The sequence below is a fragment of the Urocampus carinirostris genome, chromosome 11, assembly GCF_059441175.1.
Source record: "Urocampus carinirostris isolate Australia breed hairy pipefish chromosome 11, RoL_Ucar_1.0, whole genome shotgun sequence".
Classification (NCBI taxonomy): Eukaryota; Metazoa; Chordata; class Actinopteri; order Syngnathiformes; family Syngnathidae; genus Urocampus; species Urocampus carinirostris.
The window spans coordinates 13,824,653-13,848,782 of record NC_142359.1 but is presented as its reverse complement, the minus strand read 5'-3'; the positions used below and the strand labels follow the sequence as shown (position 1 = coordinate 13,848,782).

Here is a 24,130-nt window from a genome sequence, read left to right as displayed (position 1 = left end):
TGCTCCCTCTTATCTTTCAGATCTGATTTGCCCCTACGTCCCGGTCCGAAGCCTACGATCTGAGAGTGCCGGTCTTCTGGTGATCCCAAGAGCAAAGAAGTGTTCTGCTGGTTCGAGAGCGTTCTCCATCCGGGCACCGGTGCTGTGGAATGCTCTTCCCCCTGAGATCCGATCTGCAACCTCAGTGGAAATGTTTAAACCTAAACTTAAAACTCACTTCTACTCCATAGCATATGAATAACCTACTCTTCTCGTCGGCTGAAAAAATAGTCTGTGTAATATAGTGTAATAATCTGTGAAGCCCTTTGAGACTCTTCGTGATTTAGGGCTATACTGTACAAATAAAAATGACTTGACTTGACATGGGTGAGTGTGAAGCACGTTGTTAAGAGCAATGGCAGGTCTTCAGTGACTTGAGAAGCTCTATATAAATGCTGACCATTTAGTGTAGACAAGGGCACTCCAGTCCTCCAGGGACGCAAGTCCTGTATGATTTTGAGGTTTCTTTGTTCCAAAAAGGTGATTCCAATCACTGTTAACAAGCTTCTGTCGGCTTGCATTGAGCCAATAAATTGTACCACCAGTTGAAGAAGAGAAACATACTAAACCATGCAGGATATGCGGTCCTCGAGGACCAGAGTGTCCAGGTTTGCATGAGAGCTTATCTCGTTATCACACAAATTTTACTCACAGTACCAGAAACACTGATTTGATAGAGCGTTCTGACTGTTAATGTCATGATTACTGATTCGGGGCACCTGCGGCTGCCCTGTTGGCGCCAACAGCCCTAAGCGCTGATTGGTTCCCTGACTCCTTTTAAACCCCCGGCTTCCAAGAGGAAGCTGTCAGACCGTCCTGCGAACCTACGCTTTTGCTAGGCAAGCTCCGAACCCTCCGACAATCTCATGCCCTGTTTTCTCCTGCCTGTTGCCGACCTATTTCTGGACCCGTTTCTGCCCTTGCTCCTCTGTCCCGGCCATCGACCTGTTTTGCCCTGTTTCCTGCCTGTTACTTGTTGCCGTCCTTTTTTCTGGACTCGTTACCGCCCTTGCTCCTCTGTCCCGGCTATCGACCAGCTTTCCTGCCCCCCACGACTATCCTCGCTCAACACTGAAGTGCCACTTCCGCGTTCCTGCCATCAGCTACCCGTGTCCGACGATCATCGGATCGTGGACGCAAGCACTGCTCTCTTTTTCAATAAATCTGATTAAAACGAACGCTATTGTCCTGTCTCCGTTTCTGGCTTGTGACAGTTAAGCAGTCTCTCCACTCTCCAACGAATGTTAGAGAACAGATAAAACAGAAAGTCTTTCAACAAAATACTAAACATTCGTTATTGAGACACTGTCAACCAGAATGCACTATGCAAATCAGTGTTTCTCGTTCCGCAAAATAGTGTAGTAATGACATAAGCTGTAATGTCTTTACATCAGTCATTTTGCTCAGTTTTGCGGATGCAATTGATTTGAAAATTGCAAAATAATGACTCCGCAACCGAGGTACATCCTACAACGTTGTAGGTAGTTTATTCACAAACACGTGTGAACATTCGCTCATTTTGACAGCTTGTCATCAATCACGCACATTCTCCTTGCCAAGACGATTTTATGCGATGCGTCGTTACATAAGATAAAGGGAACCCACATGTACAGTATATTACAAACAAAAGAATTGCAAGCTGCACTACACACACACAAACATTCAGAACAACCCACAGTCTCTCTCAACTCACAAATACCCAGACATATTCTCTCTCTCTCTCTCACCAAAAATGCTTTCTTTTTTTCTCTGGCAGAGGCATCTACGCAAAAGCTGTGATGACACAGGGAAAAAAAAGCGTTTGCATGTGCGTGAAAAGGTTGTGTCATAGATGATGCGTCTGTTCACCCTGACGGTTGCTTGGACGCTAAACTCGTGAGACGACAAGGATGCAGTCTTTGGCCACAAAAAGAGCAAAAGATCCATGAAAAAAACCACAAGCGAGACGATTTTCACAAAAAGAGGGAACAAGGTCAACGTCGATCGGCACTAAAACGGAAGAAAAATGGAAGCATCTGCTCAGTCCCGTCCCCTTCCTTCCCTCCGTCTCCCACGCTCGATCTTGCACGGCTACAGATGCAGCTGCTGCATTTTGCACGGACGCCGTTCGTCTGTCGGGTGTTAAGTGTTGGGCTTCTGAGAGGAAACACACACACGCAAAGAGAATAAGTTAAAACAAAGGATTGCAAGGGCAGGTGATGACGTAATGTGATTTCTGCCGAGTTCTCTGAATGTCAAAGTAAAGAAATCCAATGAAGGGTGTGTAAACGATAGGAGTAACTATAACTCCCTTCGTTAGCCAAATGCCGCATCATCTAATTTGTGATGCGCATAATTGGATAAATGTTCCTTTGGAGTGACATCACAATCTTGGCAGAATCAGCGGGGAAATGTCTTATAGAGAAAAGTAACACATTGTGCCTTGATTAAGACACTCGTTTGGGTACTATGTCCGGAACTGTCAATCTCAATCAAGTTGGAAGCAAAAATTATTATAAATAAATGTTTGGAATCTTTCTCACAAGTAGTGTCGGCAGCATGTCTCTAAAAATTGGGTAAATTTTTCCTATCCGTCCGAAAACTGTGACATCGCATTAGACTATAATCAGTCCAATAACTGTTAGCCCCATAATTATCGTGTACCCCTCCATTGTCACAATTGCCAAGGTGCCCAATTAGCCCTGCCCGTGTGGCGCCAGCTTCGGCTCATTGACACATTGGATTTCCGTCTATTTAAGCTCAGTGCTCTCACGCTTCCTTCGTCAGTCCGTCAACAAACCTCTGCCTTGCAAGACGTGGGTTTTGACTCGGTCCTGTTTCCTGTTGGTATTCCCGGTCCGGTATTGCTCCCGTTTATTTTTGTCCTGTTTAATATCGGTTTCCAATTTCGTTCCCGTCTATTTTTGTCTTGTTTATTATTCTCTCCAGTTTTTGTTCCCGTCTAGTTCGTCGTGTTTAATTATCGATATTTTCTTTCATTATCAATCCTGTTTGTCCCGTCCTGTCTGGTATCGACCCCATCTGTCCGATATCTACTCGGGCAATTGGTATCGATCACGTAGGCCTCTGGCTTCCTATCATTTCACGCCAGACTGCTGCCTAACGTGTATGACTCCCCATTTCCCGTGAAATAAAAGGCTTGTGTGAAAAACGTCACGCGTTTGGGTCCTGATCATGTTCTGGTTCATGACATCCTCAGTCAGTAACTAGTGTCGGCATGCATAATGTTTTTTTATGTAGCAATACTTGGTCCGCTCTCTATTACTTTGTCTAATTGGCTAATTTATGTTACTTTATGCATTTTTTCTGAGGGCTGCCAGGGCCGCCTGAGTATTAAGGGTAAGAGTGAGACAGGTGGAATATATGTGTCGAGGAAGACGCAAGTTTAATGTAACTTAGTGCTTTGTTCAAGAATTAAACTAGCGGCTTATATTCAAATGCGGCATATGTATGTACAAAATATTTTTTCCTTGTATTGGGTGCGGCTTATAATCAGGTGCACCTTAAAGTCTGAATTTTACGCTGTATCTTGTAATAGTTCAGAAAGATGTCAAGTTTATGCACTTTATTTTCGAAAACTTATTGGCACGTGGTCAGAACGTATTGTATTTTATTGTTGCAGTTTTCATCATCAAGAGAAGAGAAGTAAAGCTTCAATGACACAGCCACTGTGGTTACGGTCCTTCTTTGGTGGTTTAGCTCGAAGTCATATCGATGACACTACAATTGTATTCATTTTATACAATCATGAGATAAATATATAAGAACATATTATAATTCTCTAAGATAAAAGTTTGACATTTTTTTTCTCACCTTCCCCGAGTGTTCCCTGTTTGCGTCTTGCGACATCCGTCTGGTGGTGACTGTGGTCTTGACAACCTTGCTGACTTTTCGGTCCTTGGCGGGTTCCACCTCGAATCGCGATGACGGCCTAGCACCACCAGCGCTTTGCTGCAACCAAAAGTAAACATTGGACTTCTCACAAAACCGCATGGCAAAATTAGCTACCCTGTAGCTTCTTTTCAAACTTAGAAATGATAAAGATGTTTTTTTTTTCTTTATCTGGGATGCTCCGCCAAAGCACAGAAGACTACAAAGAGCCTAGTGTAAACTCCCTTAATAAGTGAGTTAGAAATAAATAAATACAAGTAATAAAGTACAAATTTGACACTAAAATAAAAACGTCTTTTGTCACTGCTCAATGCGGGCAGGACACGCATGCCAGCGTAGAGAGCTTTGTTTGGAATTGGAAAACCAAATCTCTCCTTTTTTTCATTTCGACCCATGAAGGACGAAAAACCATATCTCGACGAGGTTTTTTTCCTTATCTGGAAAATCCTTCGATTCCCTGGATAATTGGAAATCTCTGTGATCCAAGTGGCGAGCTACCCAGACCAGAACTTAAACAAGGATCAGATTCGTCAAAGAGCTTCACATCAAGGTTGCGGCAAAAATTCAATTGTTACTACGTTCTTGATTGTGGACTGCTGAAATTCGAAAATCAGGGTGTGCTCATAGCACATACCTATAGATTTGCGATTCCCTGAATTATTAGAGAACAACTAAATTGTGTTTTCGTTACCTAATTGATTGACCTACTTATCATTTATTTGAATTGTCACTTAAATTTGAAGTGTATTATATTCTGACTCTAAATTCTGACACAAAAAAAGATTTAGGTTGATACTGAAATTCTATCAGAGCGCATACAAATACATTTTGCAAGTAATATTAGGTGTTTTCAACCAAAATTAGAGTATATGACCGCTTACAAATTGAAATAAATAATACAGTTAGTACACCAAAATCAACTAAACTTGGACCTTTGCATCCAATACCTTGAACCAAATAAGAGTGTTCATTTACAATAATAAATGTTAAATAATTATCTTGTCCATTGTTCATGCCGGCTTTTTAAAAAAATACATTTTGACTGGTGTTTCTTCTATTTATTTGACCACTCATCAGAGATATAACTATTCCAGTAGCTTTTCTTCCCCCTGTCTAAAGGCATAGGTGCTACACCTGACTTTAGAACTGCAAGTATACCTAATCCTAGTGAGAAGCAGGTTGGATAATGACAGCTCGTTGCTCCAAGTCATTGCAGAAAAGCTAGGAGGACTTGCCTGTTTACAACTGCCTGTGTTATCCAAATGTGTCGACATCCTTTGTCCACTGCTGCGTCATGAAACAGAGAAAATTAAACAATTAAGACAAATAATATCTCTTAGAACCAGGTTTTTTCAAAGGATGAACATCGAAAGGAGACGGGTGAAAACTCACCCCACAGCGTCTGTCTCTGGCTGCCGTTTTTGTTTCATGATGACTTTGTCTGACGATGCATCCCGTGTTGTTAAGGTCGTCTCGGTTTGTATCAGGTGAACGATGTCCATGCGGTTGATCGCCGTTAGTTTCTTGATGAGGGTTACTTCGAGGTCAAAGAAGAATATGTGATTGAACACTCCTGCTGCCAAAGTTAACTCATTCACTGCCATTGATGGAGACATCAAAGTTACATTTGACTCTGTATGGATTAAGGGTTAACTCCAGGCCGAGTTAAAGCAACTTTGACATTTTGTCACGAGGTGGAGTGGAGTGGAGGGGTGACCGGACCAGAACGGAGGCAGGAGGCAGGAAGGGAGAACTCAATTGCGTGATGATCCATAAGTTTTATTTAACAAAATAAAAGTTGTCCATAACTCTGGGACATGACAAAACAAACAAGTTTCTTCCAACTCAACTAAACAAGACAAGGCATAACAGAACGGACAATGTTTAAAACTAAAACAGGGCAAGGCATAACAGACCGGGGAATATGTAGATATGAATAATGAGCCAGCACCCGCAAAGCCCAGAATCCAGCCTTAAATAGCAGACACAATTAGTTGAACTGCTTCAGCTGTTGCCCAGAGGGCGGGGCAGACTGGTCACCAAGGCGACCATGACACATTTGTGTTAAAGCTGTCAGAGAGTTAAAGTAGCTTTAACTCTGGTGTTAAAGCAGATTCCGGTATTTAATTAAAGCTTTAAAAGTGATCTGTGCAGTATGTCACAAAAGTGAGAGCACCCCTCACATTTCTGTAGAGATTTCATTATAGTGTTTAATACAACATCCCTGAATAAACATCGCTTTGACACAATTGAAAAGAAGTATGTCAACAAAGGCCATGCCTTAATGGAAAGATATCCTCTGGTCTGGTGAATCTATTTGGCTCAGATGGTGTGAACCATGTGTGGCGGCAACCAGGTGAGTAGTACAAACATATTCGCGCCTGATGTCGAGCATGGTGTTGGGAATGTCATGGTCTGGAGCTACATGAGTACAACTAGAGTTGGGTGGTTGCATTTAGAGGAAAACATGAACCCAAACATGTACTGTGAAATACTGGAGCAGAGATGATGATGCCCTCCCACCAGAAATTGGTTCGCAAGGCAATATTCCAGCCTAACAATTAGCCCTAATGCACTTTAAGATCACCATTGCTTTTCTAAAGAGGTTTTTTTTCTTGAGACAAAGTTTTGAAATGCTTTAACTTTGGAATTAACTCGAGAGTTAAAACTATAATGGTGCATTATTCTAAAGTTAACATTTTATCATTTGTAACTTTTTTCTGTGTTATAAAAAGCTTTAAAGAAAGGATGCGTACCTTGCAGAATCTCAGTTACAAATTTTAAAATGAAAACATTTGTGACAGCTTTGTACAAACCTCTGTCATATGTTCCCCATCTCTCAGTCCACATGTCAAGAAGGGCGTAGCTCTGGTCTCGTAGGGAATCAGGGTTTTCAGTCTTTATACATGTGATCCTGTCCTCGCTAAATTCCATTTCTCGTGCAAGTTCTGGAACCAGTAAATTGAAATCAGAACCACGCATGAAGACAACAGGGGCATTTATAAGTGTCTCACCTTCCCAGCTGAATCCCAGGTGGTCAGCTATTGTGGACAAAGTTCGCTCTTCGCTTTCAGCAGAAACCCTTGAATCTATTGCAAACAGAAGAGATACTAGTGTACAATTAAACCAGGCACATTAGTAAAGGTTTAGAGTCAAAATCATACACACGTCATCCACAGAAGTTGAAAAGAAACATTTTTTTAAGCTTAGCAGCCCAAAGCCCATATATGTGCTCTAGTCTGGACGGGAAAATTCATCTTTATGGAGAAAAATCACCATGGCAAACTAATCCCCAGTTACAGAAGCTAGTTCTTGGGATATAGAGTGTCATCTCTTTTTGTAGGGAAAGAGCCCATGCTGGAGTGTGAGATTAGGAGGTTCTGACTAGCTTTAGTCAGACTCACCTCCACACACGGCTTTGGCTCTGGTACCAGTTCTTTCGAGAGGGGTTGGACTCACTTCCACTCTGGAGTTGCCCACGGTGAGAGGCTTTTGTACATTGGGGTGCACCCAGGTAGGCAGGGGGGTATCCTCCTTTTGCCTACGGGTGAAGAGATGGGTTCTGAATGTTGTTTGTGCTTATGCACCAAAGAGCAGTTCAGATTACCCGCCCTTCTTGGAGCCCTTGGAGAGTGTGCTTGAGAGTGCTGGAGGGACGTGTGACCTGGAGGGACGTGATCCGGAGGAACATACCCATCAATCTAAACCCGAGTGCTGCTTCTGTGCTCGTCACGGCTGGTCCATAACAAACATCATGTTCAACCATTATATTGTTCATAGGTGCAATTGGCACTAGGACACCATAGGCTGCAGTTTGATGATCGACCTTGTCCTCGGTTCAAGTACCTTGAGGTCTTGTTCACAAGTGAGAGTATGTAAGAGAAGGCGATCGACAGACGTATTGGTGCAGCGTCTGCTGCCAAGCAGACCCTGTACCTGGCTGTCGTAGTGAAGGAGCTGAGCCAGAAGGCACAGCTCTCCATTTTACTACTCGATCTACGTTCCTACCTTGCCTATGATCATGAACTGTGATTCAGGACTAAAAGAACAAGATTCTGGATACAAACAGCTGAAATAAGTTTCCTCCGAAGGGTGGGTGAGCTTTCCCTTATATATAGGTTGAGAAGCTTGGTCATATGGATGGGTCATCCGGTAGGGATGCCTCCTGGGCGACACCCTCAGGAGGTGTTCCAGGAATGCCCCACAGGCAGAAGGGCGACCTGAGACACAATGGTGCGACTACTCATCTAGGCTGGCCTGGGAACGCCTCGGTATTCTGTCAGATAAGATGGATGAAGTTTCTTCGGGTTAGGGAGTATTGGCTTAACTGCTGAGGCTTTTGCCCCTTCTACCTGACCCTAGAGGAGCGTAAGATCATGGATGGATGGAAAAACATCATTGGACAAACGCTGGTACGTATCTGTTTAAAAGCCACAAGTTATTAAATGACGGTGTCGGCAGCTGCCACAGCTTACCTTGACTTTGAGATGTACTGCTTGTGATTTGCTGCACTTGTGTCCCATCAGGGTCGTCGATTCGCCGTGGAATTGAAGTTACATCTCCATGGGGTATGGAGTGAACTTCCGTAAACGCATCCCTTTCGATTACCGACGGATCGATAAGACTGCTCTCGTCCTCAGAGTTGTCGTCGTCTTCCTTGTTGGCCTCGGCCAACCTTTTTACAACCTTTGCCGCCTCGTTGCTGATCTCTTCAAAAGATTCGGCGGAGTTCTTGCTTGCCTTGCCTCTCGGTTGATTGGCTGTTGGCGATTGAGAAGATGGGCCACCTTTGCCTTTGACTGGCAACCGTGATTGGAAGGCTTTTGTTTTAGTGAGCCTGGTTGAGACTCCTTCAGAAAAGCTCTTGGCAGTCGTTTTGGCCTGTGCATCAACACAAGTCCCCTCTGACTTTCTTCTTGCATCCCTGATTGCAGATGTTTTGTGTTTTTTATCTTCAGCTGTTTTAACTAAAGAATCTAATTTGCCAAAGTTAGATTTGATAGGGATGCGCGACTTTGATCCAGTGGCAGGAGCCGCTTTATTTTTAACCTGAGGAGCTGGTTTTGACTGGATTTTGAGGGAAACAGTCTCAGACGTGATTTTGGGGGGCACGTCAGTTGAATTTGGAGCTTGCGTCACTGACTTTGACTCATCTGGAGATGAATCGGATGACTCTCGTCCCTGCTCAGAGTATATAGATCTAGTAACGGTAGTTTCTGCTGTCTCTACATTCATAATCATTTGATCAGGGGAGGTTGAATCTAAATTAGAGGGTTCCCTTTCTATTATGACATCTGATTTGGCTTCTACATCGGTTGGATCTTTGGCAGCAGGTTTGGCAGAAGCTGAAAGGCCCATTTTGGGAATTTTTAATTTGACCGATGCCGGATCTACCTCAGTTGCTGACTGATGGTGCGAATTTACTGTTTCTTCAGATGGATCCTTAGCTTTAACCTCAAGTGTCAGATTGAGGCCAACTTCCTGCTGTCCTGCAGGCAACTTAAATTCTTGCTGGCCTTGTACTGGCTCGGGTTGATGTTCACCAATTTGGAAAAAAGCAAAGCTTCCCCCGTCTTCCTCGCTGCTCCTTTTGGTCATATCAATTGCGCCACTTCGCGTCATTTCAAAAAGCTTTCCTTCTTGGAAGAGAAACGGGTTGGGTTCACCTGTTGGTGTGCTCTCCTCCTCAGATGGTGTTTTACCTGGTGTGGTGTCTGCTGTCCCTGGCAGGGACTGAGAGTCCACCACCAGATTAAGAATCTTCTCTTCCTCAACTTTAAAACTAGCTTCAAAGAGGTCATCATTGTCTTGTTTGGCTGACCATGAGTATGCTGCATCCACCTTTGCAGTGACACCTTTGGACTCAGTTTTGGGATGTTCAAGTTCATCCTTTTCAGTATCATCATAGATGCAGAATTCAGGTTTAAAGGTTTCCTTGGTACTTCTCAATGCACCAAGTCCAACCTCTGGTGCTGCTTTGACTTCATCTGTTACATTGCTAGCTGGAGAATACGCTGGACATTGAGGAGCACCTAACCTTTGCCCAATCTCTCTTGACTTTCGTAAACTGTCCTCCTTTTGCTCGTCAGTTTTATTTTCTGTGTTTAATGTTGCAGCAGTTTTGGGAGATTTGTTTGCACTGGCAACAACCAGTGACAGAGCCGCTTGTTGAGACACTGAATTTGAACTGACAGTGTTGGTTTCGTCTTGACTGATTTTATCTGTTTTGATGTGGACATCTTTTGCGCGAGATCCATCATGCAAACCTGCTGAAAAAGAAGAGGGAACTTTAATATGGTAGTCAGAGATCAAATGTAAGCCTGTATCTTCAGGGAGTCTTTTTGCCCCAAATTTACACGATGTGTCTCTTGGGGACTCTAAATGCACCTCCACCTTATCAACAGATTTCTTTCTAGCTGTAACTTGTTTGTGAGTGTCATTGCTGTCTGATGTATCATTCTCCTCAGGGTCCTCATAGATAACTGCTGGTGGATTTGATTGGACAGGGAGGAAAGAATGGTCATAATGTTTGGGATCTAAGTTGTAACTTACCTCATCAGAACTAGGGGTATCAGGAGAGAGTGGACTCTTACCAGAACTCGTCATCTGTGATGTCTGCTCACAGCTGTCATCATCAGCACTAGCCTCAAGGTCTCGTAAATGCTTATCATGCAATGCATCTTTGACAGATGCTTCATTCGGGGACCCTGGATGGATTGCGGTTCGACTTGGATGATCTACAATGAGTGGGAATGATGGATAGCTATGTTCTTCAACAGGGCTGCTCTCTAATGAGTCATGAGGAAGTGATTCCCTGGTAGGGCTGGGTTCAATGGAATCTGGGGATTTAATGGAGGAGTTTTCATCCATTACCGGACTACCGTCAAGCGAGTCTCTGTGGCTGATTGTCAGAGACTCGTCATCTAATGGACTGAGAGGATCAGGGTCTTGTTCTGTAGACAATTTCAAGCTTCCATGGCACCATGGGACATGTTTAGGGGTTTCTGAACATGCTAAAGGTAGTAATGGCTGAAAATTGGGGCTGCCACCATCAATAAGTTCTTCAACAGTTTTTAAAATGGTATTTTTTGTGGAATCAGATTCAGAACACCAAGCCCTGGTCTTTATATGGGATGTCGACTCACTTGGTGGGCAGTGATCTGCCTCACTGAAAGACACACTGGAGGTCAAATCCTTCGACACTTGGTCATCAGGGCAAAGTCTTTGACTTGGTATTCCAGTCTCTTCGGATTTAGTTGCTTTTTCAAAAAGTACTGTTGTTTTTGCCACTTCTTGCATGGCTTGTTGTTCTGTTTTAGGTGAAAGACACAAACTTTCAGGGCTTGTTCCAGGGGTGGCCAGACCCTCGTGTTTGTCACTGTCCTCGGAACTAAGATTAGGTGTTCCAGAACTGGCACTAGTTGAGTCTGCATGGAGAACTTCATCTTTGTTATTTTCATCATCGCCTTTCCCAAAGTCCCTCGTTAGGGTTACCGCTGACTCTGCCGTGCTGTGTGGAAAAATCTTTGAATCTAGCGGTATTACTTGTGTGACGGATGTTGTTGATAAGTTTTGTGAACATGAGCCACTTTCTTCCAGACTTGGCACCCTTGAGGGTTTGCTCTTTTTCAGATTTGATGCGTTACCTGAGTGCTCTTTTTGAAACACTTGCATCAACTCTTTAACTGAGACGCTTTCTTCATGTTTTTCACGTCCAGCTTCAGGCGTTGTTTTACGTGGGTGAGTTTCTTTGACTTTCGAAGGCATTTTGGCACTGGCAGGCAATTGTGAACTCTTAATCCCTTTTTTACCTTGTTCTGCCTCTACTTTCTGTTGTAAGGCTTTGACTTTATCTTTTATTGAGCCGATAGGAGTCTCTTCAACAAGTGGGGACACGGGTTGTGGCGTAACAGAGACTGTAGAGTCGTCAGATCTGATCTGTACTTTGGCTGAAGCAGTGGATTTGGTTTTTGGCACATCCAGGAAGTATTCTTTTGAATCATTGCTGTCTTTTGTGACTTTAGATCTGAAAGTCCCTCTGTTAGTCTGATTTACACACGAGGCATGAGATGGATTTTCAAAGGCTGCCTTAGTCTGGGCCTCCCGTATTTCACTGTCAGAAAGAAGCACCCACTCGTCAGTCTCCTCAATTGATGTTGAGGTTTCTTCTGTTTCTTCATACGTTCCGCTCCTTAGTATTTTACTAACTTTCTCAAGGTCCTTCTTGACTTTCTCCAGGTCCTTCTCCATTATTTCTAACGGCACTTTGGAAACATCATCTTTTCCCTTTTCAGAACCGCAGCCTTGCAAAGAAGGTTTTTTTTTGGAGGGATCGGCCGTCAAAATAGCTGTCATTTTGATCAAATCTTGTTTCATCTCCGAAACATCTGAGAGCAGGTCCGGTTCTCGAATCAGCTCGGAATTCGGGACAGATGCTGCCCTCCCTTCATCTTCCATGAGGTGCAAAAAAAGTAAGGAGTAATAACAAAAAATAAAAAAATAAAAAAAGAAGAAAAACATTTGAGAACATTGTCAGGCCAAAACATATTTAGGTATACAGTTTGCATTATTTCGTTTAATTGAACATGTGGTATTTGGGAAATGTAAACATAAAAAAGACCAAAAAACACCACCAAAATAAAAAACAATGTTGTGCATTCGGGCATTATAAAAGGTGTGATTGTGGAGTAGAAACAAACTAAACAAAGTTATATACTGTATGAGAGGAAGGGTTTTATTTGCACAAGATGCAACTAAAGGCTGCAAGACCCACAATAATAGAACAAGTGAAATGGACGTTTGTGTGCATGCTATGAATTCTGTCATGAACACGTCTTACCATATGAAAAAAGAGACTTACATCTTTCCTGTGGTGTAATCATCTGTGGGGAAAAAAGGGGATCAAAATTGAAGTTTCAATCATTTGCTGATTCAATAATCATACAAAAACTAGCTTGTTTTTACCTCTTCATCTTGGTCAGAATCAGACTCCTTTTCCCCAACATAACGAAGCAGCAAGAGGGAGAGAAACAAAAAGTGCATTTTTTTCAGCAACGGTTTTGCTTTTGCTCCTGAAATCAAACACATCATTAAAATACACAATGTAAACTAAAATAGCTTTGAGGCCTGATGACAGCCTCACCTTGCAGTATGATGGCAGGGTGATGTTGAGGTTGCAAATGGCATTGTGGGCGAGTGACCTGTAACTCCGAGGCTCCTTTAGAAAACAGAGGCGGCCGCACAGCTCCTGGGTGTTGTCTCGGATCTGCATACAGCCACAAGCTCCCAGTCAATCTGCTTTCTTAGTCTGAACGATCCAATAAAAACATGAATACTTACTTTAATGAAAAGCGTGAGTCTGTTCTCCTTGAAGGCAAAAAAGCTAAAGAGATTATGCTGCCCGCTTTTGGTAAGGGGGACAAAGTTTCCACAGCAATCTGCATAGATTGGCTTTCCCTCTAGAACCTAAAAAGTAGAGATTCACATAGCAGGCAATGTATTCACAGTCTCTACTCTTTTAATAAGAGCAATGCTTTAAATTTGTTTAAAAGAAATGTACAGATCCTTGAACCTACCTCCACCTCTCGACTGCGGGCCACCTCAGTGAAGTTCTCTTGTTGCTCCAGAGTTTTGTCAACCTTGTCATCTGTCATGCAAAAACAGCGCAGGTGGCACTCAATGGGGTCGTGGGTTTTGGCAAAAATGACAAACTTAGCCATGTAAGGCACACAGATGATCTCCCGGTACACTTGAGAGGAGAAGTTGACCGATTCTTGAATTTGCCGGCAATCAATAAGCCAAAACCTGGACATATTAAAACAATTGCTGTGGCTGGGGGCATCTTCAATCTGTCAGGATCGTGTTAAATGGAAACGTCTGTTACCTTGCAGAAACATTAGTAGTAAATGACACACGGTCACTGGCAAATGTTAAGGGAGTGGTTCCTGTTATGTCCTCCCATTGGGCTGGTGTTGTGCCACCTAAGCAAAGACCACAAGCTGACTGAGAAAAAAATGTTGACCAATGTGTGTTGAACACTGAATTTTGTCCTACCTGTTATACTGCAGAGGAGTCGTAAGGTTGGCGTGTCCCGTCCTATACCGTGCACAGCCGAATCAGCATTGCCTTTGGGGATGGGGATTGTTACAGTAATGGGTTTATGAAACTTTCTTCGGCGGGGTTCTAGAGTGACGATTGGGCTAAAGCTGGACTTGTTGCCAAGGGCCCTCCTGACAATGTCCAAACTCACCGGCTGGGCCTGAGACAAGAGACATTTGCCTTTAAATTTTTTTCTCCCAAGGAGTTATGCAACGACACTGGAATCAGAAAATGATTTATGATACATCAAAATACATTAGGACATTCTGTTTAAGTCGTGTATTGACTCAAGGGTTTGTCCAAAGTAATCGTATCTGTAGCCTTTGATTTTTTTTCTGGTATGCAGGACCAAAGTAATGTAGTCACTGGTTGTTGCACAGATCTCTAAGCCAAAAACCATGAACACAACCATCAGGAATACAAAGGCTTGGACTCTAGGCTTATCTCGATTCCCAAAACACTCTTCATAGAACATTCCACCAACACAATTCACTCCAGAGTGCTTTAAACTTATATACTTTCAACCACAGTGCGGTACATCACATACAAAGCTCCAAGTCAGTGTCATTACCTGCAGGCCCACTCTGATCCTTTTGGTTAGAGCTCCTTCAGGAAAAACTGCTTGAACTTGGGGTACAACTGTGCTGTTTAGGACACCCCCTTCAGGACCAATTAGAATACTGTCTTGCCTAATACGTGAAACAACCGCAAAATATTGTGGGAGGTCCCTGGTGATGATGCGGCAAATGCGCTTCTTCTGGAGCTCCTCCTGAGAGTCCAGTTCTGGCGGAAGGGATACAGTAATGTTCAAACGACTTTATTCAGAGGACTTTATTTAGTTCCTAAGCAGGTCATTTAAGAGACTGACCTTCATCCATGCTGTTAAGGATCTGGTTGAGTTCTTCTTGGGTGTGCTCACAGTTATGCTCTTTCCAGTTTTCCCCCGTCTCGCTCCTCAAGATGACAAGTTCCCGCTCACCCCCACGGAGAGAGGCAAAATGGGGGACCTCCACAATCACAGGCCTGAATGAAGGAACAGCATTTTTTTCAGTGAGGTCCCAGGCTTTTACACAAATTTAGGGATTTGGAATCTAAGGTAAATTCTTATAATTATCTCACTTTTTACCAGTTCTGTAAAAAGACACAGTTTAATGACTAAAAGGAAAACTTGCATATGCATCCTTCTGTATACATGTTTTTTCTTCTTCACTTTGTTTGCAGCCTACCCTAGGAAATTTGTCCCCGGTGGTCCGAGCTGAAGGATTCTGCTCACCAAACTCTCGCCCTCATTGAGAGGTGGTGGGGCACTGGGTAGGTGGAGCTTACTGTGTCATGATGTTCCAATACGCAGCATTAAGTAAAAAAAGACATGTACACAACATTTGTTTTCGAGTGCATTCTGGGAGTTTGATCCATTAAAATATTTTTTGCATAATATAGCGTAGAATTCTGGAGAAAAGTAAAACCCAGGAGAAAAGGGAAGGTTTCAGTGTCCTTACCCAAGAAGCTGGCCTCCAAACGGTGCAACCTCAATTAATCTGCTGGCGAGACCCTCGCCTTCAACAATTGGGGGCATGCTAGCCAGACGGTGCCTTTTCACCAGCCTGCAGGTTACTCGTGTGGGAGCACTGCACTTCCCGGATGGAATTATGATGCGCAGGCCGTTGTTACGGCAGCCCCGCATGGATCCACCCCTTGCATCCACCATGAAACTAACAAGAAAGCTGACGGGAAAAAAACAGACACTTTATTAATTCAATAAAGAACAATGAACATGAGTGACTGACTTAGTTTTACAAAAGGTTTTTAAGGGAGCATATATGCACTTGGATGATTTGTTGGTCATTGACAATCTTCCATCAATACTTTGATTTTTGTGCCAAAATCATAACATTCATATCCACTTATTTTTCATACACCAACTATCGAAAAATTGAATAAGCATCTATCCGACATGCACATGGCTTAAAGCAAGAAAGTGTTCAAAACATGCACCAAAGAAACAACCACAATATGAGGTTTAGGTATCTGGATGACAGGAAAATCTCCCAAAACAGCAGGATATGAGGCAAAAAAATGCAAGGAATGGAATGGCTGCAAGAAGGCAAGAAATCACCTGCTGTGGTCTGCATGATCATGGCACGGAGAAGAACGGCTAAAAACATTGGACCGAGTGCCAACCCAGAGAGAAAAGGAGTAGAAAGTCAGATTTAAAGTACCTCCACTTGATCTTCCACAAGATAAAGTAAACCCTATCCACTGTGAGTCTCAATTTTTCTGGAAAATATAATTCTTGCATAAAAAACACCCCTGTTTGCACTAATTTAGGATTTTTTAAATGTCCAAAGACAGCATCAATTGCCTTGAGAGAAGAGAAATAGCTATTTTGAAGCAGAATTGCGCACAAGCTCGAAAGGGGAAAAATAATCTCCCTATGCCACTTTAACATACTTCTGACACCACAAAAATAATTTACATACCCAGAGTGAAGTGGACTGGAGGATAAAGCTATGTTGTCAAGATTCTCTGTGCCCCAACTCAGCCGATACGAGTCTTGTTCGTTTTCCCTTGGAAGTGATGAGTTCTGAAACAATTAAAGAACATGGTCTGTCGAGTAAATCAATACGACTTGACACCAACTTGATTATATTTTGTCGCACTCTACGTACCTGACAGGTGAACATGTCATCCAACATGCTTTCATGCTTATGGTAGTATCTTTGACGTGTGGGCGTGAAAGATCTTTCAGAACTGCAATCGATATGAGACAGTACATGCTCACGAAACAATACTTCATTTCAAATGCATGATTGCAAGCTTTGTTTTGAAGTGGGCCAAATGTGAGTCAGTTGAAGCATTTCCAGACTCACTTTCCTGGGTGTCGTCTAGCAAAGTATTTTTGTATGTCTTATTTCATAATTTTAGGATTGTCTTTACGTATGTTAACCTAACCCAGATTGTTCTTGGGCTTCACTCCAGGGAATACGCTACAATATTATTGCGGAGAGAGTTCCATTGTGCTTTCGTCAGCTAAGGCAGGAAATTATGTATGACTCTTTAAGGTTATGGTAAGAAGGGGTAACCAGTACGGTAACCTGTACAAAAGCTGGATAAATATGGTTTGATTTGATTCAGTTGTTGTGAAAAACATGTGGCTAGCTGTGGTTTGATTCCCTTAGCAAAACATAGTAGAAATTCACCTATTATTGGGTCGCTTTAGAGGCAAGACTGTATGTGCTAATTGCAAGTGAGTTTTTCATACCCTCCAGTTCCCTCATTGCTGAAGCAGAGGTAGTTCATGTTATCCAGGTACTGCCCAGGCAACGAGTCATCACCAAGCTCTCTGAGATCCTCAGCCCTAAAATACTCCCCTCCGTCGCCCGTCATGGTATCATCGCCTTGTCAGCGTTAGAGGGGAGGAAAAGCTTTACCCACTTGGAGAGACGCTTACAATAAACGACAATATAGCAGATGAACACAGTCAACTGAAATGGAAATTCCAAATTGTTATGACTCACCTTCTTCATCCGAGACGTCCAGTACCTCTGTCATAGTTTCTGGCACATTTAGTTTGTGTTTCTCCGTCACTGTCTGGTTTTCCCCCCCAAAATTTCATTTATTATATAGTATGTTTTTAGATATGCAACTGTATGTGTAAAACATACTGTTGTGGTGGTGATTATCTCTTCTGTGATGACTTTCAGCGTGTCCACAACCGAAATGTAGCCCAGACGCCGCGCAATACCAAGGGCAGTGTTTCCATTCTGGCCCAAGTAAAAAAAAAAATATAATAAAACTGTACTATGGTAATTTTTAACAACGAATGTATACACAAATTATCTTACCACAGTCACAGCATTTGGCTTGGCTCCATACTGCAAGAGTATGTTGATGATGTGTGTGTTGCCCTGTTGGGCCGCCTGATGAAGAGGGCTGTATCCATTCTGTGGAAGTGTTTGATTTCAAGTTAAAACCAATATGTAACAACAAGTTCTCATGCTGTGTGGCGGAACCAACCGAACAATTCAGAACAGTTTGCACACCTTGGTTTTTACTGTCACATCAGCGCCATTTTGGAGAAGAAAGTTGACCATTTTGGTGTTTCCATAGTGACATGCAACAATCAGTGGAGTGTAGCCAAGCTGTGAAAAGAACATTGCCCCAAACTTTGTCCAAACGATTTTTAAACATGAAGTATTTTAGCTCTTTACAGTGCCTTACTTTGGTCTGCTGGTTGAGGTTAGCGCCATTTGCGGCAAGGATTTCAGCAACAGCAACTTTATCATCCTGTGCTGCCAAATGAAGGGCAGTAAGGCCACACTAAAGTAGAGAGCACAATATAACAATGATCATCAACAAATTTTTGCCTGAGCCTGACAACATGCAAGTGTTTCTTAACCATAATTGAGCCAAACAGCCGTTGTTTTAAACCAGGGATGTCAAACTCAGTTTGGCTTTGGAGCCGGATCTCAGGCGGTTCTCAGACGGGTCGGATCAGTAAAAGAATGTCAACTCCAAATGTCTAGCTTTGTATTCCAGCATTATGCTTTATCATTCAGCCTACATTAGTAGCCTAGCCTAGATATTATGATCACGGATGACAAGGGATCTTTTCTAAACAGAACACATTTACATACCTGCCAACACTACCACTTTACATGTTAGATTACCACTATAGCCCTTAAAGAACGACTACCGCTTTTTTTAAAAAATCTACCACTTTTTCAAATTTAAACAACAACCAAAATTACTTTACTTAAGACTAGTATTTTAGTCCACGGCTGATTAAATTTGAAGTGAGACTATTCAAGTGTGCTTGAGTAAACCGCTCCAACAATCGCACTACATGTCTTTGGCAAAAGTTTGCCATTTCCGGTTTTAAGCAAGCACATGTTGTTGTTGTTCTTTTAATATTTTTGGAGACAGACTGTGTTTAGTGTGTAAAATAGAGTGTGCGATAAAATCTACCACAGGCGTGTCCAAACATTTCAGAAAGCGGGTCAGATTCGGTAGGCTAAAAATGTGTGAGGAGGACTGACTATTTGGTAAAAGGTTTTCTGTTCTAGGCGATCAGCGTCGTGACCTTGTAGCTCGCCTTTGTAGCTCGCCTTTGTAGCTCGCCTTTGTAGCATTTTCAATTGTCTCGCAGGGTCTTATGAAAGAGTGCTGCTGTTAAAACAGCTTCCAGCTGCTTCACCTTTTCAAAGCGTTCATTTCCAGATAGCTTTTTAAAGTCAGCATGTTTTGTTTGGCAGTTCCTCTTGATTTTATATTCTTTGAAAACAGTCTCATGGCAAATTAGGCAGTTGTTTCGGATTTCGGTGGAAAAAATATTCCAATTTCCACTTGTCCTGGCGGCCCCCACAATCAACTTTCAAAGGGTGGGTTAAAATTCTCACACAAAGCCAAGGGCAAGGTGGCCAAAGGGCTACTGCCATTATCTGCTGAAAGGGTGATTCTGTTGTTTGTTTGTGCAAATGTATTTCATATTACGGTACAGATTATTGGCGGGCCACATACTATTAATTTTATGACAGAGGCCGCAGGCCAGTAAAGTTTGAATAAGGGGCACAACTGGCCCCCAGGCTGGGCTTTGGACATGCCTGATCTACTGTTTTTTTTAAATGTCAAAATGTTGGCATGTATGCATTTACTCACAAACAATGGGGAAAAATATTCAAATTTTTGACACTGAATGCGTTACCTAGTTTGTTTTAACAGTCGAGTAAAAGAGGTTTCATATCTGAACCAACTCACCACACTGTATGAACTACAACTGCCATCTAGCAGCCAGCAAGATCATCTTTTGCATTTATTTAGAAAAATAATTACTTTTGATAGAGGAGACTTGCTTCTTTTTTTGACAAAATCAAAAATGGACGGCGGACCGGATTAATCAAATCATTCAACGGGCTGGATCCGGCTCCCTGGCTGTATCTTTGACATGTCTGTTTAAAGCGAATGCCCAAACATATTACCTTAGTTGGAGCGTTGATATGAGCCCCCTTACTCAGGAGAAGTGCAGCCATGTCAGCATGGCCCTCCTCCGAAGCTAAATGGAGTGGCGTGACGCCCTGCTTGGTCAGGACGTTGGTTTCGGCACCACAGTTTAGTAGCACTGTTGCAATATCTATTTGGTTCTTTTTGGCCGCAATGTGAAGAGGTGTGTAACCATTCTGCACAATTAACACAAGACACTCAACAATTGTACTGCTGTTCGTATTATACATTCCTTCATTCAGTGAACCTTATGAAAACCTAGTTAGATCAAGACAGCAAAAAAATAATAGCTTAAGTATGACCTCATGATGAAATTCAATCAAAATCTGTATATCTGTCATCTGTTTTGTTTCTCAAAAAAGAAAAATAATTTCCCAGTTGTAAAGGATACCTTGAGGTGCAATCAAAAATGATTTAATATAATGTGACTAAAACTGATTGTCTAACTTATTCACCTACCTGAGTAGTTTCCTAAGAATTATCAAGACATAAATCTCCCCAAAATAAGTTAACCGAGTAATAGAAAGCAATGCATCCTAAAATTGCAGCTTTACCTTGGCAATAGTGTGAGGGGATGCTCCTTTGTCCAAAAGTAGAAGTGCCACCTTCTGGTTATCATAATGTGCAGCAACATGGAGCGGCGTGAGGCCATTCTGCAAGCGAAAAACAGAATATTATAAAAGTATGGGTATTGTTGTAACACATATCATTGTAAATGTTTATCTTGCAAGTTTACCTTGATAGGTTTATTCTGCTTGCTTACAATGATTAAAGAATGTAGTTATGTTTTAACTTATCAAACATGCACATTCATTTCTTGGAACATTTGCCCTTATATTTAGATAATAATTTACAGATAGATCCTTGTTATTGTAATACAAGGGCCAGGTGATATGGCTTTAATTCAAATATCTATTTCTGAATAAAATCCTATATAAAACGCAAATTTCAATAACAAAATTGGAAACGTTTTCTGTTACTTGTGTTTTCCCTTTTTCTAAAACACAATATCCACTTTAGTGCCTTGATATATATACAACTTGGCAAGCTTTTTGTTTTCCATGCCAACCTTCCCTGCTGAATCTGGCGGTGCATGACGCTGCAACAGAAGTTTGGCTACATCTAGGCTTCCGTACTTTGAGGCAACGTGGAGGGGAGTAAATCCTTTCTGTGAGAAAAAAAACGACAGCATATTTAACGAAAATCGAGTGGTTGGCTATTTATTTAGTCGCCCATTTTAAAATGATAATTATGTTGCCTAATACTATTCCAAATACCACAAGTCACAAATATTGAAACCAACATATTATGCAAAAAATATATTTAACAGTATGACCTTAAATCACTCCGACCCCATGCACCGTGAAAATGTAGTTGATAGAAAATATCTTATTTTTCGGAATTTTATCTCAAAATCTTATTGGTTAAACTCAGGGTTTGAACACAGTTTCAAGGCCAAATTGAAGCAATTCTAAAGGACTTAAAAAGCCAATTTTCCAATGTCTCCATTAACATTAACAGAAGAAATTAAGTCTGTCATAAATATAACTGCGATTTACATGTGTGATTTTTAATCTTGCGTGTACATCTATCAAGACGTGTGAATTTTAGATCTTGATTAAAATGTGATTACATTTGTGGATCTGAACAATACATGTGTAAACATTTTTGAGACATATCTCTCCCCATATAATAATAATAATAATAATAATTTCCTTGTATTGTCATTCTGTGTAACAATGTACACAGAACGAAATGTCGATTGCACCTGACCCGTTGTAGCGAGCCGATGCAGCCGCAGCCAACAGAGGGCGCCGCCGACCACTTATAGGTGTTGGGTAAAAATGACTGTTAATATGAGAAATATTTAGCTTACATTTTTAGTTGCAGGAAAATCTTCTCATTAGACTTTACCACTGGGAAACGCTGCCTATATTTTTGCTTGATCCTACTTATGTCCATAATTGATACTTAATCCTTGCACTAATACACATTTCATGGTGCCCTGTTTATGTGTAACATGCACCTGTTATATTGGGCGTGACCTGTAGGGAGAAATAACGCTTGATAGCACAATGCCATACAAACTAATACCAGCTGCCATTAATCACGAGTAAGAAGCAATGAAATGGCAGAGTAAAGCCACCAGAGAGTGGTGCCAGAGTCATTTTTAAGCAAAACGGCAACATTTTAAAGCATTTACAAGCACTTCAGTCAAAATCCAAGCACTTTTCAATCTTTGAAAACACAATATTACAATTAAAGCATTTTCAAGGGTTTCAAGTCAAGCCACATTTACTTGTATAGCTTTTAATTACAAAGGGTTTCAAAGGACCGCACCAGTTACAATTACACCATCCGTGATCTTAAATCAAGCACCCGAAAGTACCATGAAATAAACCTGTGGATTTTCTGCGCACCTTTGTGGCCAGTGAGTGAGAAGCCCCCGCTTCCAGCAAAACAGAAGCGGTTTCCACCTGGCCCTCCTTGGCAGCGATGTGAAGAGGGGTGTAGCCATTTGCTGTGGCTGCATCTGGATGAGCCATGTGTTGCAGCAGGAGCTGAACAATCTCGGTTTTCCCCAGCCTAGCAGCTATGTGGAGAGGGGTCTGGTCCTCCTGAAAACAACATAAAAATAATTTAGTCCCAATGTTTCCTTATTCATTATTCAATTTTTCCGTGTGCATTCCAAGTGAAGCTTACTCTTGCCCTGGCGTCAACCATTGCACCATTTCTTAGCAGACAGCGAACAACCTCAACCTGACCAGCCCTGGCCGCCATGTGCAATGAAGTTTCTCCACGCTGCACAGCACGTTTTGAGTGTTATGTCATTGCAACTATGTGTTCACTAACTTCATGTGATGCGTTTGACTTACAATGTTGCTCCTGTCTGGAGATGCTCCGTTTTGCAGCAGCAGTAGTACTATATTAAGGTGACCCATGAAGGCGGCCACGTGGATGGGCGTCAAACCGGACTGCAGGCAGAGCACATATAAACAGCTGAGCAGAAAGTAGCCCTTACCTTAAGGGTCTCAAAGGCTTTCATAGACCTATAGAGGTTAGTTGTTTAGTGCCATATTTTCCAGACTAGAAGGCGTACCTAAAAACACCAGTTTGGCCAGAAATTTGAAAGGGCACCTAAGTGTGCCTTATACATGGCATAATATGACGGATAAGATTTGACATGTGTGTTACTATGCAAGTGACAATAATTTTCCGTATTTGAGTAATGATTGTGCAACGATTGATCAAATTGATAAACATCGCTGACGTAAATAGAAAAATATCGTATGCAACAGAAATCAAACCCAAGTAGTGACTGTGAGAATGCCGACATTTTGCCAACAGACCACCAGAGATTCATATGACATACAACAAGGCATTTGACTTTGTCTCATCATCACACACACGGTGCAGGGAACACGGATTTGCATAGTGCATTCTGATAGGTTAAACAGTCTCGCCACTTCATCATCAACAAATGTTAGAAAGTTGAGAAAGCGTAAATTCTTTTAACAAAATACTATGCAAGCTCTTTTACGTATGCATAGATATTAAACTGAGAGGTGATTGAAACACAGGTAAAGTGACTATTCATTCTCACAATGCACTATGCAAATCAGTGTTCCTTGCATGAGTAAAAATAGTGTGATAATTGGGATAAGCTCTAATGCCATTTTGAATGTCATCTATACCACTGGTGGTCTAGTGGTAAAGTGTCAGCAGTCTTGCTACCGCAACTTGGGTCTGATTCCCATTGCATACAATGTTTTGTGATTTTGGTGGGCGGCATATATTATTGTATTGCATTAATAACTACCGGTACACAAAAAAGCTCATATTGTCAATTCCGCGTGCCTTATAGTCCAGTGTGCCATATGTATGAAAAACATACGACAAAAGACTAATTTTTGGGGGTGCCCCTTATAAGCCGGTGCACCTTACAGTGCGGAAAATACAGTATTATTTGATAAACGTACCTCTGTTACAGCCTGAATTGAGGCTCCATATTTGACCAGCAGTTCCATGACTTTCACCCTGTTCTTCTTACAAGCTATGTGCAACGGCGTAAAGCCATTCTATGGAACAAATGAGAATATTT

The 24,130-nt window shown here is 42.0% G+C and overlaps 1 protein-coding gene across 13 annotated transcripts in view; it reads right to left on the bottom strand.

Annotated features, from left to right (window-relative positions):
• Positions 1 to 1,495: 1,495 nt before the first annotated feature.
• LOC148356470 (ankyrin-2-like) overlaps positions 1,496 to 24,130 on the bottom strand; it is a 42,182-nt gene continuing 19,547 nt past the window's right edge. For 5 of the 13 annotated variants that reach the window (XM_088347801.1, XM_088347802.1, XM_088347803.1 and 2 more), the window contains 34 exons: positions 24,009 to 24,107; positions 22,905 to 23,003; positions 22,732 to 22,830; positions 22,449 to 22,646; positions 21,098 to 21,196; positions 20,583 to 20,681; positions 20,007 to 20,204; positions 18,250 to 18,348; positions 18,072 to 18,170; positions 17,874 to 17,972; positions 17,694 to 17,792; positions 17,547 to 17,619; positions 17,291 to 17,426; positions 16,698 to 16,779; positions 16,509 to 16,612; positions 16,145 to 16,183; positions 15,528 to 15,752; positions 15,255 to 15,353; positions 14,897 to 15,051; positions 14,600 to 14,811; positions 13,984 to 14,188; positions 13,814 to 13,910; positions 13,506 to 13,734; positions 13,270 to 13,395; positions 13,073 to 13,195; positions 12,895 to 12,921; positions 12,791 to 12,812; positions 8,406 to 12,380; positions 6,945 to 7,019; positions 6,747 to 6,878; positions 5,323 to 5,467; positions 5,166 to 5,217; positions 3,853 to 3,990; positions 1,496 to 2,175 (listed from right to left, as the gene is read on the bottom strand). In XM_088347801.1, coding sequence (XP_088203927.1) covers positions 2,161 to 2,175; positions 3,853 to 3,990; positions 5,166 to 5,217; positions 5,323 to 5,467; positions 6,747 to 6,878; positions 6,945 to 7,019; positions 8,406 to 12,380; positions 12,791 to 12,812; positions 12,895 to 12,921; positions 13,073 to 13,195; positions 13,270 to 13,395; positions 13,506 to 13,734; positions 13,814 to 13,910; positions 13,984 to 14,188; positions 14,600 to 14,811; positions 14,897 to 15,051; positions 15,255 to 15,353; positions 15,528 to 15,752; positions 16,145 to 16,183; positions 16,509 to 16,612; positions 16,698 to 16,779; positions 17,291 to 17,426; positions 17,547 to 17,619; positions 17,694 to 17,792; positions 17,874 to 17,972; positions 18,072 to 18,170; positions 18,250 to 18,348; positions 20,007 to 20,204; positions 20,583 to 20,681; positions 21,098 to 21,196; positions 22,449 to 22,646; positions 22,732 to 22,830; positions 22,905 to 23,003; positions 24,009 to 24,107 — 7,773 coding nt within the window. In that variant the 3' untranslated portion in view covers positions 1,496 to 2,160. The remainder of the gene's footprint in view (positions 2,176 to 3,852; positions 3,991 to 5,165; positions 5,218 to 5,322; positions 5,468 to 6,746; positions 6,879 to 6,944; positions 7,020 to 8,405; positions 12,381 to 12,790; positions 12,813 to 12,894; positions 12,922 to 13,072; positions 13,196 to 13,269; positions 13,396 to 13,505; positions 13,735 to 13,813; positions 13,911 to 13,983; positions 14,189 to 14,599; positions 14,812 to 14,896; positions 15,052 to 15,254; positions 15,354 to 15,527; positions 15,753 to 16,144; positions 16,184 to 16,508; positions 16,613 to 16,697; positions 16,780 to 17,290; positions 17,427 to 17,546; positions 17,620 to 17,693; positions 17,793 to 17,873; positions 17,973 to 18,071; positions 18,171 to 18,249; positions 18,349 to 20,006; positions 20,205 to 20,582; positions 20,682 to 21,097; positions 21,197 to 22,448; positions 22,647 to 22,731; positions 22,831 to 22,904; positions 23,004 to 24,008; positions 24,108 to 24,130) is intronic. The other 8 variants (XM_088347806.1, XM_088347805.1, XM_088347808.1 and 5 more) reach the window with 8 other exon arrangements.